Raw genomic sequence first — 18,799 nt, 5'->3', positions numbered from 1 at the left:
GATCCCCCCCGCGCCCCCACCCGCAGAGGAACTTGCCTTTGCGTCCTGGAGGGAGGAGGAGCCGTCGCTGCACCAGGACTTCAGGGAAAGGGCAAAGTGTTCCCTCAACACCACCACTGACATTTATTTTGAGGCCAAGGCCTCTGAGGCTCTCCTGGAGCATTTGCTACTGATGCAGAGCAGACCAAATGCCTCCTGCTAAACCACTTACAACAGATTTACTACTGAAGTAATGGTGCAGCCTGAACCTGGTCCCTCGTGACAGCTAAGAGCATCAGTAGATAGAGCTACAGCCCACAGCGTGATTCCTCCACAGAGGACGAGTATACGTTAAAAATGCAGCACATACCGGACACTTTTAATTGTTGAGCCTGGATTAAAAATACATTACTTTTAATCAAAACCTATGAAAGTATGACCAGCCCGCATCTTTTTGTAGATTAATAATCGATACAAAAATAATATCCAGGATGCATACGCTGGGGAATTCTGGCTTGTGGAAGAGCACAGCTTGATTATCGAGGTTAAAATTGCTCCGTTTCCTCACACCCAGCACCCCGGCTGCCTTCTGCCTCATCCTTTCCTACGGTTTCTTAGAACCAGTTTTTAGAACTGAACGAGGAGCATCAAGACTATTCTGGGAGCAAGTCCCGCTCTGGGGAGAGGGCAGCCCAGACAGAGTGCTCCGTCTCAGCTCCAGCACTGACGTGCCCACCAGAGAGCCCGTGGCTGCTGCGTCTCACCCGGGAGCAGAGCCTACCCCTGGCCACTGGAACGAGGAGGTACGTCGGGGACACTCTGCTCTCTTCTAGGATAAAACAGGGAATGCCAAATGGAAAGGGCTAATCTTTGTAAAGAAAGAAAAACCTCTTCTACTGCTAGCAACAGGCTCTTACTATGACTGTTCACAGCAAACCCTCTGAGCGTGGTCTTGGCTGAGAGCGTGAATGCTACTGGTTTCCTCACCGGTACGTTCAACATTTTTACAGCTGAATTAAAATGGAATGACAAAACCCCCAAAACTGAGAGCATGGCTGTTGGAATGGACCAAAATGCTATGGAGCACAAACACAAACCAATGTTCAACGATTTTTTTTTTTTTTTAAAGTTTCATATAATTCCTTGCAAAGAAAGAAATCAAGAAATAATATTAGGACCATTAAACCAGTAACAGAATAAAAATATTTGAGTCTGGCATTTTAAAATTCAGCAAACCGCTCTAGTTATATCTGTCTGCATGGTAAATTTCTGTAAATTCTATTAGAAAAAAAATCAGTGCCTCTTAACAGCGTATTGACATGGCAAAATATACTGCAGACCAATTGCTTTATTCACTGAGCAATGCCTGCAACAGAAAAAGTTTCGTATTTCCAGTGTTTTTCAGGGTTGGTCATAACTTTACAGGGCAGAGTTTAATAGAGAAATATTAATCGTGAAGTGATAAACAGGATGCAGACTATTTACCAGAAGGTATGAAATCCATCATTTCCCTCTGGAATATTGTTTTGGCACAACTGAGGAGTGCCTCGGGGAAGAGTCTCGTCAAAACTTACTTGCCCAGACAGTACAGCTTGTATTCCAAAATACATAACTTATGTGAGTTTAAGCAGTTTACAAGAGCAAAAGTGAAAAGGGGAAACATACTGTTCTCCCGGACAAGGCAGAATTCCAAAGTGCTCTGGCTCTCCAAGGTACAGTCTAAATCTACTGGGACATTAGGTTCACTCTGCTTCTCCAGCCGATACTGAGGACCTGAAACATAAAGTAACTTGTAAAATCATCTGTTTTCTAACAAAGTGATGGCTTATCACGTTCAACTAACATGAGATTGCTCGTAGCCTAGCAGCGAGGCAGGTAGACGTTTCTGTTTCAAAGCTCTTTGCCAAAGGGAAGGGCCCTGTCGCAGAAAGGTGGAGGACGCTGAGTGAGGCAACAACATCCTCCAGTCACCTTCAGCCATCTCACAGTGTGGCCTGACCACCCCCGGCCGTCCGGCGGTGCCGTGTTATCCCTACACCCGGTGAGCCTGTGTCGAACACCCTGCCCCTGCCGCAAGGCCGGGCGTTGCCCAAGAAACCCCTGCCAGACCTCGGCGCGTGCCTGCGTTGCGTTCTTTGGGCACCCTTCCTGACGTGAAAACGCACAACGTGTTCGCTCCCCGCCGCTCTGCACCCTCGGTGGCTCTTTACGGACTGAAGACCAGCACTGGGCCCGTCACCCTGGGTGCTGTTTGCCGGGGACGGGGCCCGGCCCACGCTCACACCCTCCCCGGGTGTGCAAAGCCACGCGAAGCCCGGCTGCCGCAGCCTTGGTGTCTGCACAGAGCGCTGAGAAATCCCGGGGAAGGAACGCAGCCCTTCTTTTACGAATTGTGTCTTGCCCCATGACACCCAGCTGGGCTATTTCTGCCTCTGCCCAGGGGCATCACCCGGGGCCGGGCTGCTGAAGCACGGGGTGAGCAGCTCCCCACACAGCAGCAGCGGTGGGCACTGCCCGCCGGGCTGACTGGTGGGCTCCGGCATCACCCAGCAGCTCAACGGCTCCACGGAGCAGAAAGGGACACCGAGAAATGGATTTTATCTTTTTCCAGGGATCCGTACACTGTCAACATTGGACTGCATCAAATATCAGCATGCACAGATGCTGTTGCTTCAAATGAATTATTTTTATATACACTGCACTTAGATATTCAAGATTCAGGTGCCAACTTCCTTCTTCTCAAAGGAAAGATGACACTACCAAAAAAAACCCGTTTTCCAACTACAGAAAATGTATTAAAAAATTGTTGTTACAAAAATTAGGCCATTAAAAAAAAATTAGATGAATGGATCCTTAATCTTTATTCCTTTGCTGAAGAAGAAGAACACACTAAACACAATTCCAGGTGTGGCGCCATCAGCCAGCTCCGGGCCCGCTGTCTGGAGAGCGGGTGGGAGAGGACCCGGCGGGGCGAGGGGGTGGCTCGGGTAAGCCAAACTCCACCGGGGACCCCGGGCCGAGGAAAAGGAAAAGCCACTTCCAACGGCGGGAGCTGGTGGAGACGGACGCGGTCCCATCCTCGCTGCACCCCCGAGCAGTGCAGGGTGACCTCTCCTCCCACCCGCACCCGAGAGATCAAGTGCACACCGAGTTCTGAGCTGCGTAATTTCTGTACAGTTTAGTTAAATAACGCTAAACAGGTGCTGAAAAAATTTAAGTGATGTAAAGCGCCTTTAACCAGGTTGTAACGTAACAAAAGAACTAGACCTGAAATAACGAAATCTATTCCCTCTTTATCAGTACTTAAAATACTTCTGAATGTTTCCTGACTTTGAATTATGATAGTATGTGCTGAAATATTTAAAACACATAAAAAAATTAAGTATTTTAGCCTCAGATGGCATGCCTAAGAAATGGAATTTGTTAGCCAATTAATTTTAAATTTGCTACAGCAGAATTTCAATTACGGCTTCTCATTTTGTCTCCCCAGAAGCCACGTGAAGCTCTCGCCGCACGGCCCAAGCGCCTTCTGCTCCTGAAGTGGAACGTTATTTCTCTGTGAAATGGAGCTCCCCTACTCCCGGCGACTCAGGGCGGACACAGAGCCGGGCTCTTGGCAGCCCAGCGGAGGCGAGCAGGGCTGCTCCCTCCCCTCCTCCGTCAGGAACCGCACGCGGGGCTGCTCGGGGCGTTTGCAGAACCAACCACGCTCCCGACAGCGGGGAGCTCTCCTGTCGGCACAGACACCAGGGAGGCAAATACACACAGCACCACCGTTTCCCAGCTACTGGCAATGTGACTGAAAATTAAAAATAAACACACACAGGCCTGGCTTGTTAGGCAGAAGCAAAATACACTGAATCGAAACAAATATCCAATCAATCTGTATCTAAAGCCTGGTGCAGGTTTAGAACCAGTAACAGCAAAACCTGATGCTCGGTCCGTTTGTCGGAAGCACCTGCCAGAGGTTCCAAAGCGCCGCCCCATGAGCGACACCCAGCAAGCACTGAGCCAGCAGAGCCACCAGCTCCCACCCGAACATCCGTGCCCTTGGTACCCAGCACCAATCCCCGCCTGCCCCAGCCCCAGCCGGAGCCTCCGCTTCCACCCCTCCCCAGGCCGGGACCTGCTGACGCCCCCCGCTGCATCCCAGCTCCCTGCTGCTTCCCATGCCTGCCCCAAAAACATTTAAAATCAGAGCAAAGACGTGAAACGAGCCCTTCCCAGAACCCGTAACGGCTGGGCGGGCCTCGGAGCGCGGTGCCACGGCCCCGCCAGCCTCCCCGGGACCTCCCCGGGCGTCCTCGTGAGAACAGGCCTGTCGGAGCCGAGTGGACCCGTCCCGTGAAACACTCCGAAGTGTCACACCTTCACCCATCCCGCTGCACCGTCTCTGTTTACACCGTTCTCTCTCACTCGCTCAGCACGGCACAGGAGCTGCTGCGCGGCTCCAGCTGGGACCCGGGTGCTGCGCCCTGCTCCGCCGCGGCTCCTGGGACGGGGCAAGGAGGGACATCGACCCCACCACAGCCTCCCGCTCCGAGGGACACGCGCACGTGATGACCGGGGGACAAGGTTAAAAGCGGGATCTGGGCAGTGATTAACCATCCCTCGGCGTGGATCCGATCCCACCAGCTGGATCCACCCAACAGAACGTCAACACCCACCTCGGGAACAACCTCCCGCTGCAGAACAAGCTCCCGCCGCCCGCGGGCACATCCCGCCACGCCAGCCTCTGTCAGAGGGGGAGTTTTATCTGGGGCAACCTGAGAATTCTGTGATCAGGTAAGTTGTTTTATCTGGTTTGGGTCGAGGCTGTATTAACTGCCTGCTAATAAAGCAATGAAATACGGCTACAGATCAGAAACCAAGGCAACCTTCTGATGAATAACTCCTTTAAAACAGAAAATACTAAGAAATAGATTTTAAAAGTGTAAATGGATTTTTAGAGAGAATCTGCTCTTAAATAATATATTTTAAATATCTGTACACATTTACACGACCTTTACTTCACAACAGATGAAAAATGTTAGGCTGATGCTGTGGAGGAGTTTTACTACCAGACTTCTCTCACAAGTTCAAATGATGTCACTGGAGTAGAAATATTAGGTAATTTAATGGTCTCCTAACAGAATACTGCTCTGGGAATTTCCACAAAATTTCAAGCGGTAACACCAAAGCTGGATTTTATAGATTTCTGTAATCTGATGCAAACGCTCCACGCAATTGTAAAACAAACCTTACAGGTCCCGGCCCGGACGGCCATGGCCCGCGCCCCAGGCAGAGCTCTCCCGCAGCACTGCTCGCTGGAGCAGGGACAGAGTAAATCGCCACCAACCGGGGAGCGAGCACGCTAAAATGGAAGTTACCGGGGCAAAACCCCCAGGAGACAAAGCTAATGAACACGAGCCCCTCTTCTAGTTCCGGAGTTTTGTCACAAGCACTTGGAGAGAGGGAAACTGTTGCTGGGTTAAACACGTGCTCGCGTGTCCGGGAGGAAGGAGGGAACCGAGGCAGCAGCTGTCTGAAATGAGCCACGGAATGGGGGTCAAAAACTAGGGGAGATCCGCTCGGGCCCCCAGGGAGGGTGAGAGCTGGGTCCCTCCTCCACCAGACCTGGTGGCCTGAGGCCCTCCTGGGCCGCTCCTGGGCCGCTCCACTGACAGAGCGTCCGCACGCCGGCGCGAGCCATCCCGCTCTGCTGGACCTGGGCTGTGCGGACGGAGCGGCGGGGGAGCGGGGTACCCGGGGCTGCGCACCCCAACGCCCCCCTCCTGCCAAAGTCCCCCTTTAACCCCCCGCACCCCGGCTTCTGCCTACACCCCCCCCTGTACTCCGCTACTTCGAGATGCCCCTTTAAACAGCGAAAAGGTTTATCAGGAATTAAAGACAAGGAAACACCCCCAGTGCTACCCCGCACAGTGCGATGTGCCCCAGGAAGAATCCCACCACATAATCAAATTAAGCAGCTCTCTTACAAAAGGCAACGGCCATCCGCATAACAACGAACCAATTCTGTTGCCATTTAAGCTGCAAAGCCTTCAGAAAGGGGTTTTGAAAGCATGACCCATCAGTTCTAATTTTTAAAACTTATCCTTTCAGTCAAGACTAGAAAAAGGCCCATTCCAACTTTTATCTTCACTACAAAGTGCTGTTATCTTGGGCTGATGTCAGGAGCTCTATCTCTCTTTCTGCTGACAAGCAGAGACGAGAGAGATAAGATTGGGAACGAATCTCACTTCTCTGAGTAAATAAATAATCAATACTCATCTAAATGTAAATGAGAAAGTATCCCCCTCTGATAACAGGGCTCTTATCAAACAGCCAATTTTCTACAGACATTTGGCCTCAACCAAATCACCATCATTCAGCCCCAGCCTAATGGCTAAAAATCGTAACTAAATTGAACCGATCACCAGAGATCAACTAAGTTCAGCCATGGCGACTACAGGTTCAAATGTTTGGAATGCAATTTTTCCCCCATTAACTTTCAATAGCAATGAAGAATACCACGGTCAGGGGTTGAATCTGCACAATAAACAAACACCGACACTTAAAAAGAGAATGAGGCTTTAAACAAACCCTCACACAAAACCCATCTCCATCTCCAAATTAGTTAATAGGGTAAAATAAGGATTACAGAAAGACCCACCTCAATATTTAATGCTTGTGGAATTGTCAAGCGTGCACTAAAAAGACCGGTATAAACAAAAAACCCCACACGGTTTAAACCCGAGCCTGTGTTTTACAGTGGAGTCTCTGCCACAAAACACATGGCTGCTGCATCCTATTTATCCCTTATCTTTGCCTCCCTCTCAGGAGCTCCTATAATTCTCACAAAAGCCCCCGTTCCAGCTATACTCTTTGTCAGCTCTTTCTGCTCCCTTTACGGTCCACGCATTTGTTCAAACCACTTTTGAATTTCTGATTTCCGTAACAGTGACCTCCAGAATTTATTGCGCTGTGTGAGAAAAAGAATTCCCTTTTGTTTCAAAAAGCCACCGCCAACCCACCGCTTTTGGGGCATGCAGCACTTCTTGTTTTATGAACAACGGCGATAAACCCCTCCCGATTTACCCTCTCCCCCACATGCACTTCACAGGCTTCTCTTGTACCCGGCCGTGTCTTTTCCGAACTAGAAAAGATCTTCTCTCCTTAGCATCTACTCCTCGTTTCACACGTCTGATCCATTTTTGCACTCATCCATTTCTCTATCTTTTTTCTTCTATATTATCCTTTTTGAGATAAAATATAACAATTAAGATGTGGGCACATCGTGATTTATGGACTGGCATAGTAATGCTTTGTTTTGTTCTCTATTCCTTTCCTAATTTCTGATGTTCAATTTGTCTTTCTGACTGCTCCTAAGCACTGAGCTGAAGCGTTCAGAGAACTACCCATGACGACTCCGGGATAGTTTTCTTGACTGATGGAAGGTAATTAGAGCCCATCATTGTATACATATAGTTACAGTTGCTTTTCACCATGTATATTATTTTGCACTCATTGACACTGAATTCCCTCTCTCATTTTATTGTCCTGTCACTCAGCACTGTGAGATACCTCTGCAGTGCTTCACAGACAGCTTTTATTTGCACTATTCTTACTTCTTTTGTATCAACAGCACATTTTGTCACATCAGCATTCACATCCTTTTCCATGCCACACATTAACGGAACAATGTAGGTTCTACCAGTTCCACTGGAACTCCACCAGTAACCTAGTTACTAATAACGGAGGGCCATTATTCCTATTCTTTGTTTCCTGTCTTTTAATCAATTATTAATCCATGCGAGGATCCTCCTTCCCATCCGGTGACAGCTTAATTGCTTTATGAGCCTTTGTCAAATCTTTTTTGGAAATCTAAGCATGCTGTATAAAACACATCATCCTTACTCGGATGGTCTCTGGCTCCCGCAGACTGCTCACCGGTTTCCGAGGCACGACCTGCTCTACAAAAGCTATGCCATTTTTTCCCCCCTCAGTATATTGCATTTGCCCGCATGTCATCTATTAATTCTGCTCTTTGCTACAATTTCATTTTACGATCTCGCCGTTTGCCCGGTAAGGAAGCCAAGGGATACTGGTCTGTCCTTGAAGCCCTTCAACAAACCCTTGCCACCACCCGCACCCGACAGCAGCGGACAGGAGCGGCGTGTTACGCCGTATTTAACAGCGCGGCAGCCCCGTACCTGACCCCTGCCCCGTCTCTCAGCCACCGCTGCCTGCTCACGGTGGTTTGCGCCTGTCCATGGAGCGGTTTTACCGCTTGCTCTCCTGGCACAGCTCCTCACAACAACTGCCCGCAGAAACGCTGCGGCGCGAGAACGCCTGCGGCCTCCCGAGGGCAGAGGGGTGAGGCCCCGGGGCAGGGGCCAGCAGACAGACCCCTCCTCTGCTCTCTCACCCATGCCGCCGTGCCCCGGGAGCGGCGGGCGCTGTGCCAGGAGCTGTGAGACCGCTCAGCCCCCGGCGGGGAAGGACGGGACCTTCTGGCCCCAACCCAAGACAGCCGCGGAAGGTTACGTGGTGCTGCAGGAGGATTTCCACGCGTCGCCAGGGCCAGCCCCCCCCAGCCTGGGCTGCACCCCGGCGAGAGCCGGCGCGGCACCGGCCGGGGCATCGCGCGCTCCGTGTGTGTGGCTGCAATTCCACAATAACACCGGAGCAATTGGAAATTTCAAGACCATTAGGCAGTCATTGCCTAATAGCCAAGGTGGTAGATGCCAGGCAGGCAGTAAATAAGCCAAAGTGAACATGAGCTATGTTTCAGGCTCTGTCCATGTACGGAAGTAAGACAGGGAAGTAGTCAAAAGAAAATAGTTGATAAACATTTAATACTGATGTCTGAGGTACCTTCCTATTTCAAGTTTCTCCTTTCACAAGGATACATGATTTATTGCTTCACTGCTCCAACCCTAGGTTCTGAAAGTGTGATTTCTTTTGAGTTTAAACTATATTTATATTTATTTTTTTGTTATCACTTTTTTATTATTGCTATAGAAAATATTTGCTGGAAATATGTTGCAGCTATTACAAGGTCATAAAAAAGAGGAGGTTTATGTATTTCTATCATTTCAAATAGTCTGTCAGAAAGTATCAGTCGCGCTAAGTGTAAGACTACTGGATTCCAGCTTTCCCTCAGCAAGCACATGGGCAGCATATGGAAGAATTAAAATAGCTCAGTGCGGATGCTCCCCGGGTGCTGCTGGGAGCAGGCGAAGCGCCGCGTCCCCGGGCAGCTCCCCCGGGGGGGCAGCGGCCTCTGGAGGGACACGGGTGGAGAGCAGGCTCCCCACCAGTGACCCGGGGCACGAACACTGGGCGAGGAGCGTAAAACACGAGAGGAGCGAGGATGGAGAGGGATCGACAGACTGCAGAGAGCACTGAGACTGGGACTGGAGAGAGGACTCAGGCCTCCTGTAGGACCATTGTGAGAACATGACAGGAGGGGCAAGGATTCCATTGTGTGCTTGGCAGTGACAATAAAACAACAGAAAATATGTAAACAGTTTGAGAGGAAATAGCTGTACAGCCAGAATGTTTACATCTCAAATCCTACTGCTAGGAGGACATCTTAAATCTGTTTATCCGTTGAAAACCCCCAAAGTCCCTCAACACCTCTGAAGTGGAATAAAGATTTTTATCATTACAAATGCAAATACTGGTTAATAAATAAAGATATTTAAATAGTGAAAAGAAACTTTTAAGGTTAGGCACAAGCATGAGACTTTTTTTTGTTTTTTTTAGTCCAATCTGTTTTTTCTTAACTTGCACTGTTGTGACATTACTGAATTTTACATACAGTTATCTGCTGCTCTCTGCAGAAATACAGATGGTTTTTGTAGAAATAAACAGTCATTTATATGAAACAATTGTAAAATAGTTTATGGAAACCAGTGGTGTAATGCATTCAAATAAATGCCAGGACCGGCTGATGGAGAGCCAAGGTGTTAAATCACACTGCTTAAGAATTCAGCTGTGGGAAACAGATAGTAAATCCAGAGTGACAGAATTTCCAGTGATGGCAAAGGTTTCTGACATCTAGTCCAGTACACAAAAACTACAGCAGTTCAAACCCATTTTACTTAACACTACCTTGACAGCCAGTGAAATTAAAGAATTTAGTCAAAAGCCCCTTAAAAAGAAACAAACACTTCATTTCTGTATTGCTTTTTGGTAGAACGGAAAGCACGCAGCACAGCTAGCAGCAAGGCAGTCTTTGCGGAATATTCACACAATTATTTAATTGCTATTGCCGCCTTCTAGTCTTTGCGCATTAGCAACACCTCGCTCCAAATGAAGTTGAAAGGAGGCAGAAATCATCACGCCTGACCTATAACGCCCCTATAGCAGAACCACAATATCCAGGTTAGGATTTTTTTAATCACAAATTTAAGAGACTAAAGTCGGGGCGAGCGGCTGCCCGGGTTACGGGCAGGGCAGGGCAGAGCTCACGCCCCCGACGCCCCTTGGAAGGTGGCACCGAGTGCCAGCCCCGGTCCAGGCTGGGCCCTCGGGTGTGACGGAGCCCCCGGAGGGCTCGACCTGCCCCCGCTACAGCCCCCGCAGGGCCCGACCCAACCTCCCGGGCGGGCGCAGCGAGGGCTGCACAGAAAGCCAGCGGGGAGAGGGTCCCCCCAAAGTACCTGGTGTGTCAGCAGGATCTTCCTTCATCAGAGAGGGTAAAATAAACAAAAAAGTCTCTATCATCCAAACACAGAACGGCAGAATTTAAAATGCCACATAAATTACAGCTTTATTACCAATCCAGAAGAACCAATAAAGGTATGATTTCAATACCAACAGCTCTAAAATAGACTCAGTTCAATATTTCACTTTGATTTCAGAGGCCAGGCATGAAAAATTTTCCTCACCCACTGGGGCTGATGTCCGGAATCCCATCAGCCCAAACGCACAGGACTAACGAGCTATTTCTATTCTGACAAACTACTCACAAACTTTATTCCCGATGAGCTGTTCCACGCACACCAGCACCCCTGTCCCCCCGCCACGTCAGCGTCTGCTCAGCATCAGCAGGCTGGTGAGAAAGCGCTCCCTGAAATAAATTACGACTGCTGCAGAGCGGAGATGGAGTTTGTAGGCAGAAGGAAATCATTTCCAGCAGCCTCCACCACACCCTCTGTGCTCACCCTGCACAGCACCAATCCTGCCGAGGGAAATCCGCCGCGGAACACCCTGCCCCGTTCCCTACGGCGCAGCGCGGCCGAGCACGGGGCCCAGGTCCAGCTCCGGGGCGGAGGGGGCTGAGCAGGAGCGGGGCAGAGCCACGGCGGCAGCAGCACGGCCGGGCAGCAGCTCCTCATGCCCCTGCGAAGAGCCGAGTCACTCGGGGCTGCAGGGTCACACAGGCCTTCGCTACTGTGGCGAAAGGGGGGAAAGCTGCAGGAGAGTCTTGACCAAGGATCTGCAAACATTCGCGTTCTTTTTAATTTAAACCCTGCTAATAGAGACAGCGGAATGCAAGGAGAGCCAGGATTTCTGAAGTATTTCCAGGTAAAGCCATTCATAACTGGGGGCAGGAGACGCTGCAGGGATGCTGTAATTATCCAAAACAAAGCACTGAAAGCCAAAGAAACTCAAAACTACCATTAAGCAGAAAAGCATGCATGTAAACACACGGAAATACAAATTAATTGGCTTTTCACTGTCACAGATGCTGGGGCTTCCATCTCTTTAAGAGTCAGAGCAAACATATGCATCGCCTACTCTAACATATTTACTTTTAAATTTAAACCCCTCAGTTACCATCATTCAACGACAGTATCAAACTTTAATGACACTTTATTCTAATTGTGGTTCATCTCTTTAAAATGCTTTAATCACAGGGCTGTGGTTTTACATAGTTTATCTTCCCAGTTCTCCTTTTTTATCCAAATAAAGACATACATACGTGCAGCGAGCGCACACCCCCACCTTTCCAGCGTCCCTTTCCGCCCCTTTCCCCACCTCAGGGTGGGGACGAGGAAGCGAAGCCCGAGCCCGGCAGCTCTCCCGGCCGCGTGTCAGACGGAGTTTAACGGCTCTTTTGGCCTGAACACCCACAGCCTTTGGTTCCTCCTCTCCCCAGTAACCCCCGCTGCGAACTGGGAGAGCAGGTGCCCCCCACAAGATGCTCAGAATTAGCACTTTTCCCCACCCTTTGTTTTCTGCCCCCGCACACAACCAGCCCTTGGCAGCGGAGCCCCCAGCCCTGCGCCGGAGGCGGCTGCTGCTCCGGGGGACAGGGACACCCTGGCCCGAGGCAGGCAGGATCGGGGGGCTGAGCCGGGCTCCCCACCGGTCCCTGCTCCCACTGAGAGCACAGCCTCACAGCGAGGTGCCTGCGGCACTCCTGGCAGCCGGGCATTAGGGTCTTAATCTTCTGATGAAAGAAAAACATTTATTGATGGGGAAGAAGAAGAAAATTTTTCATGAATGCCAACAGCCATCTCAAGGCAACAGAGAAGAGTCCAGGGAGTTTAATCTATTTAGGAGCTCAGAGGAGTTATATTCTGGTTTGGGGGTTATTAGGGATATTTCTGAAAGTCACCGTGGTACATTTCTTCAGAGACCCAATTTTCCGTACTTCAGCAATCAGAGCGCAGGGAACGTGACTGGAAGCAGATCCCGAGCTGGAAGCCCCGGGCGTGGCTTTGGGGAGCCATCCTGCACGCCCAGCACAGACCAGATGTGCTGAGGATCCCCCCAAATCTCTTTGCCTTCGCAACTGAAGGAGCAAACGTGCCCGGTACGGACGGCCCCTGCCCTGCCCGTCACCGCCCGCAGCCTCCCGCCGGTGCCGCCAGCTCTCCTTAGCTTCTGCGGGAGGCAGGAACAAGACAAATCGACTCTGGCACCACAGCATCAGGACCAACTATTTACAAACAGAACTGCCGAGATACTCCAGGAATAGGAAAACCGTGGGACAGGTTTAAACGAAATCCTTCAGCGCTACGGCACCCGCGCGATTTCCCTTGGGCCTGGCCGGGTGCCTGACAATAAGCGGCTTTTCACACAAACAGTATCTCTGCGTCGCCGTTTTTGCTTATGCCCCATGTAAGTTTTGATTAAAATGTGTTTATGAACAGCTCAGAAGCACGTTTAAGACAAGAAATTTGACATTAAAGCGGTGCTGAGCGCTATGTTAGGAAGCCAAGTCTCAAACAAACCCGAGATCTCCTTTCCCCGGCTGCTGTCTGAAGGGAAGATGAGCCTCATGCAGCGCCTCCGTCAGAGCTTCTGCTCCTCTCGGAGTTCTGAAGGGTGACTTCACAGCTTTGTGTGAACAAACCTGAGACGCGGGAGCAATACACCTCTACAAACCATGGTTCTGTAACAGACTGTGCTCTGAGTTACCGGTGATGGAACAGATTGTTTGAACTGGCCTTTGCAGCTATCATTCCTTTGATTCTGTCGTAGGGACTAAAATACGATCTGGAGACTTTTATTCTTATATCTTATCCCCGTTTCTTGAATTTTTCTCTTCCCTTACTTTTCAGCTTCCTGTGGCAGTGAGATAATACACTTATCCAGACTAGTAAGATTATTTTAAGGCTATTTTTGGTCACTTTGCACATTTTAAAGAATGCAAAAAGCACTAGTTGACAGCTGTTAGGGACTTGAATGTTATTGTAAAGCAGCTGTTTTCATTTATAGAAAAAGTATTAGTCTTTCTCCAAACCGAACAGAATACTAAGCTAATAACTCTCACTCTAACCTACGGAAAATACAGGTCATGTCTGTGAAATGTTGGCAGAAGGTATTGTTTATAACAATTAAACTCGTATAGCATTTTGTTCTTAAAAGGATTGAGCATTTCTGGTTCAGGGATGTTTGCAGTTTGAAGCAGCTATTAAATAATAATCAGTAGCATGTTCACCCTGCAAAGAATTTCTCCTTAAAATCAGACAAGATTAATCAGACAAGGCTTCTCCGCTCACGAGAAATTTCAAATGGAGAGAGGCTGACATGGACCAGAAACAGGCAGGATTATTCTAACATTTCAGCATTTTACACTGTTTAGTTTTGTCCCTCATTTCCTTCTCACAACATTCGGGTTTTATATACTGACATCAATGCTTAATTTGTTTGAAAACAAAGCCTCTGTACACATTCTCTCTGCATTCTTATTTACTTTACATTAGTATTTATAGTCCATTCAGTCAAGCCTTGGAGGTAAAGGCAGCTGGCATCCCAGAGAATATATTTGTTGAAGAGCAAAAGGAACGAGACAGCTCAAAGGCGAGGAAGATAACTTTCAAGTGTACATATAGTTCCTGCACATATTTAATTTGAGAATCACCATGGCATCAAGATACACAAAGCATCAAGAATGAAGTCATCATCTTTCTTATGTTCTTAAAATTGTAAGCCAGGCTAACATATTTTATAGAAAATACTGAGTGCGGGCTTTAGTGCAGATATAAAAAGCCCGATAAGATCTACTTGCACACTGTGGGATGCTGTCAGACCCAGCCTGAGCTGCGCCGTTGTATCTGAACAGAAGGGTCTCTGCATTTCATCTTGGAAAAACCGTGCTTTCCTTGGCCCAACCGAGAGCCTTCCTAAAAGGCAGGATTTAAAATGTACGTCCACCATACCCTCAGTTCCTAGGCTAACTGGGGAACACGTAAGCACGGGTGAGAGTAAGACCAGCAGAAACACACACTGGGCTGGCTGCGTAGGAGAGTCAGTCAGTCAGTCAAGTCAGGTGATGTTGATACTGGTATTTGGTGGTTGTGCAACACGATCTGTACGAACTACAAAACTTCGTCTGCAAAGCACAAGGGTGGGATTTTGAAAGCATGCCTAATATCGACCCTTTTTAGAAGTTAATATTAAGACTCTTACTGATTTCTAGGGAGCAGAATTATACCGTTAAAACACCCAAATCTCACCTTCTAAAAAGGCTTTTCAAGACTTCATTATTATATCTGTCCAAACCCCAGGAAGCACCACATCTGACATTTTCCCTGATAAATTCAGGGAGAACATGAAGTTCTTATGCTCATGATTTCAAGCATGTGATTCCCTTTCTGTAGATCTGCCACACTGCAGACCAATTTTATATTTAAACCATCAGCTGCTGGAGTGCTCACAATGTTCAAAACCAGTCTTGAAGAGATCTAGACCTGGCAAGTTGATGCAGAGCAGACCCTGGACTATCTCTGGATGCTGGGGCTCTCCAGGGGGCTTTGCCGCAGCGTCTCGGCGCTGCCCAGGCCGGCTGACGCGCGCGGCAGGGCCCTGCGCTGCCAGAAGGAGCTTTCGGCTCCTCTCTCCTCGCTGGCGAGGTGAGGATGGTCCATCACCCGCCGGCCCGGTCGGGGTATCTCCCCATCCTCGGCCTCTTTCTCCCCCGTTCTGGCTGTTTTGAGAAAGCTCTCCTGCTGAGCGATGCCACCGAGCCTCCCTCAAGGTGGTCCATCGCTGGGTTAGACCGGGCTCCTCCGAGACCTCATTCCACAACCAAGACTGTGTTATTTCCAGCTCTTACGTAAAATATGCATGTGCAATACATGCTGCTGAGCACGCAATAGGTTAAACAAATTGATGATAAAGTATTCTGCTTAGTTATTTTTCATTACCGTAAGAAAACATCAATTACATTTTCTATTTTATGAGTGTACACAAGGGAACCCATTACAATAACACAGAGGCTGTAAGACTCTTTTTGCTGCTTCTTTCCTAAGCAAGAAGAACAGTTAGTTTTTAAAGACAATGAAACCAGCCCAGAGAAAAGGGAGGCACACCAGTATATCTGCATAGACAGTTCCTATCCTGATTTATCCAGCCTGACTCCAACTAATTAAACATCTGCCTCAACAATTTCCTCTGCAGATTTATCTTCCCCAGTATGCAGCACTGCCGGGTTGTTACAGGCTTTTCCCAAACTTGCCGCCATTCCCACGTCCTCCTTGCAGCCGGTTATTTGGGCACGTGGCAGGAGATGATGCAGGGTTCCCGTTAACCCCCGGCGTGGGACAGGTCGGCGGCTCCCCCAGCACCGCCGCATCCCGGCCCCGTCCTCTGCACAGTGACCTGGGGGCCGCGGGTCCCTGCGGGAATGCCCGGGTGACTTTACCCCCTGCGCTTCCTTTGACTGGCTCAAAAATTATTACTTAAAACTGGTCACAGCCCATACCTCTAAGGCAAAAGCCTTGTGACACCACTCAAGGAAAACGGCAAGGCATGTGAAACAGCTTGAGTAGTTTGCAATAATTCTACCTAACACAGCATCTGAACAGAGCTAGGCACAATCAGAATATTGCTTCCATTTCTTTCATGCTGCTCTGAAACAAAGGTTGTATCCGACTTCTATCTCCTTCTCCCGACCTGTATCTTCCTGCAACAAATAATCTTTGGCTTGAAGTTAAATTCCAGTGAAAACTCTTTGTTCAGCTTTAGTCTTCTTGACAAATGGGATTTTGAAACAAACCCATCAATATTATTATTATTCACACTACAGCTACGTGAACGCCGGTGCATGTGCTGAAACAGAACTTGCGGAAACCCGGGCTGTGTGCGACCCTTCGTCAAGAGAAATTTTCTCTGTCATTATCAGCCTCATGCTCCAGGAGGTGGGCCAGGGCTGGCAGCTGCAAGGGTGGTAGTGGCACTTCTAAACAAAAGTCAAAAATAGAAAAGCTCAGAAGGTCATCGACTCACAGAGGTGACCGAGGCGTGTGGACTTTCAGGAACTTGCAACTCAATTCCTTGCTGAAAAACCTACTTATAAGCTCCATACTACTGCCCGAATAATGTAATTTCAGAAAAATAACCTAGTCTGTTAGCCCTGGTCGTGCTGGAACATCCCCTTCCCGACTACACAACAGACATTCTTCAATTTATTCCCCACCCAAAACAGCCAAGCAGGGTTTGCATTTTCCTACAAACACAGGACCAACTTGAAAAATGTCATGGAAGTCAGTGGTGAAAATAGATCGGAAAGCAATTTCTTACACAAGTACTTGAAAACAGCATAAACTGTAAACATAATAAATTCATTTGTCCTGTGAAGACCGGTCTGGAGGCACACTGAAGATGTGCAGATATGTTCACCGGCATTTCAGTTTTATTAAACTATTTCAGAAGCTTTAAATAAACACGCTAAGTCTATTTTTGGTTCATACTTGTTAAAAATCAGAACAATCAACTTAAAAGGAAGCACTGCTGAATGAGAAGGGATGCTTCTCCTAAATTACGTCTTATCTTTTATTCAGAACTTTGACATCCTAATCCGCTCCTTAATGATGACTTGAACTACAACGGCACAGGACCGCACTGTGCTAATAGTCTGATCTTAAATCCCATTTATCTGTGCATCCCCCAACGAAAGTAGGAGGCATATCCACTTCAGATATGAACAATCTGGTGGGAGATGAAGAACGATGCCAAAATCTTTCCCAACTCCTGCTCCAACCTGCTGTGGGGGGACCCGGGGGGCTCCCTGCCCGCCCTGCAGTTTCTGCTGTTTTAAAGACAACAGGCAAGACCCTCCCAAACCCCCCCGCCCCCCAAAGTCTGCTGACTGACGAATCAGAGTTTGGGATAAGGGAAGTAATTGGGAATAAGGGAAGGTGTGGATAAGGGAAGATAATTTTAACAAACAAGTTTGATCTGTGATTTACCAATTTAATACAGAATTCCCCAATGTGAGAAGCCCCTTCGCCCGTGTGACAGCATTACACGACAATTTCAGTAGCGCTCTATGAGTGCTCACCAACATTTAAAAAAATAAAACAAATATTTCACTGATGAAATTCAGTAATACGGGGATTCAAGCAGAAACCTTTCCCTAGAGCCATCACCCTTCTCGCACTGATTCCAACCCACGGAGCCTGCGACTGCGGGTCCTAATTCTGGACGTATCTACACACGAGCTTGAACTGCAATCTGTGAACAACGCTGACTATTTCAAGAAGCCCAATTGCACGTTCAAAAGTAAATATGCCTCTAGGTATAGTAAGTATCCCTATCACATACCTACAACCCAGGTTTCCAGTCGTGACCGTGGTTATATCCACAGCAGGGATGATGGTCACATCTCAGAGTGAGGTGTCACATGGATAATTTACAAAAACTAAATTCAAATGAGTTCTTATATGATTAAAAAAGCCTCAAATGATACGTAGATACTTAAATACCCTGTTGCTGCAAATGTTTCCGAGCAGGAGTGCCAAGAAAGTAGAAACTAATGTATGAGCTGAAGGAACAAATGACAGGTCTATTCAATTTCTAAACTACTGAGCAAAAGTAACAAAATAAAAGCAAAACCAAATTTCAAACGGTCAGAGTAAAACATCTGTTACACGAAGGAGGAAAGTAGTTTAAAGACTAAGCTAAGTGAATCCTTTAGCCACCTCCCTTCTGGGAAGAGAAATCTGACCCCAGGAAATAAATAAAAGTCACCCAAAAAGTGAACAAAAGAGGTGTTTGAAAAAAACAGAACACCATTCATCGCGGCTAACGACTTGTTCATTATGAGTGATGATGGATAAAGACTTCTCACGCTGAGATGAAATCAAGATTTATATGCATTGTTTCCTCTCCCAACTTGTGGGAAGATCATCATCATTTAATTCTATCTCTGCGGCCAGTGATGGGCATCCAGAGAGCCGGTTATCAAACGGCGCAGTCAGCTGGCAAAAGCCGGAACGTGCAGTTGGCACATCTGGACGGAGCCACCACAGCCGAGGGTGAACAATGACTCCTGGCCAGCGGCCAAATTGCTGCAGACGCTGGCGGGTCTCATCTACAACCACCCCTACCAGCATCTCTCTCTCTCTCTCTCTCTCTCCCCCCCCGCCTTTTTTTT

General features: G+C 48.3%; 1 protein-coding gene across 3 annotated transcripts in view; it reads right to left on the bottom strand.

The window, feature by feature from the left end:
• The window catches only part of MAPKAP1 (mitogen-activated protein kinase associated protein 1), a 104,460-nt gene that overhangs the window by 26,475 nt on the left and 59,186 nt on the right, over positions 1-18,799 (bottom strand). For 2 of the 3 annotated variants that reach the window (XM_026860516.1, XM_026860518.1), the window contains exon 8: positions 1,645-1,752. The exons of the other annotated variant lie outside the window; for it this stretch is intronic. In XM_026860516.1, the coding sequence (XP_026716317.1) occupies positions 1,645-1,752 (108 nt within the window). The remainder of the gene's footprint in view (positions 1-1,644; positions 1,753-18,799) is intronic. 3 annotated transcript variants of the gene reach the window in all.

The sequence above is a fragment of the Athene cunicularia genome (assembly GCF_003259725.1).
Source record: "Athene cunicularia isolate RWA chromosome 17 unlocalized genomic scaffold, athCun1 chr17_part1, whole genome shotgun sequence".
Classification (NCBI taxonomy): Eukaryota; Metazoa; Chordata; class Aves; order Strigiformes; family Strigidae; genus Athene; species Athene cunicularia.
The sequence above is the reverse complement of the archived record's forward strand: the minus strand, read 5'-3'. Positions and strand labels throughout refer to the sequence as shown.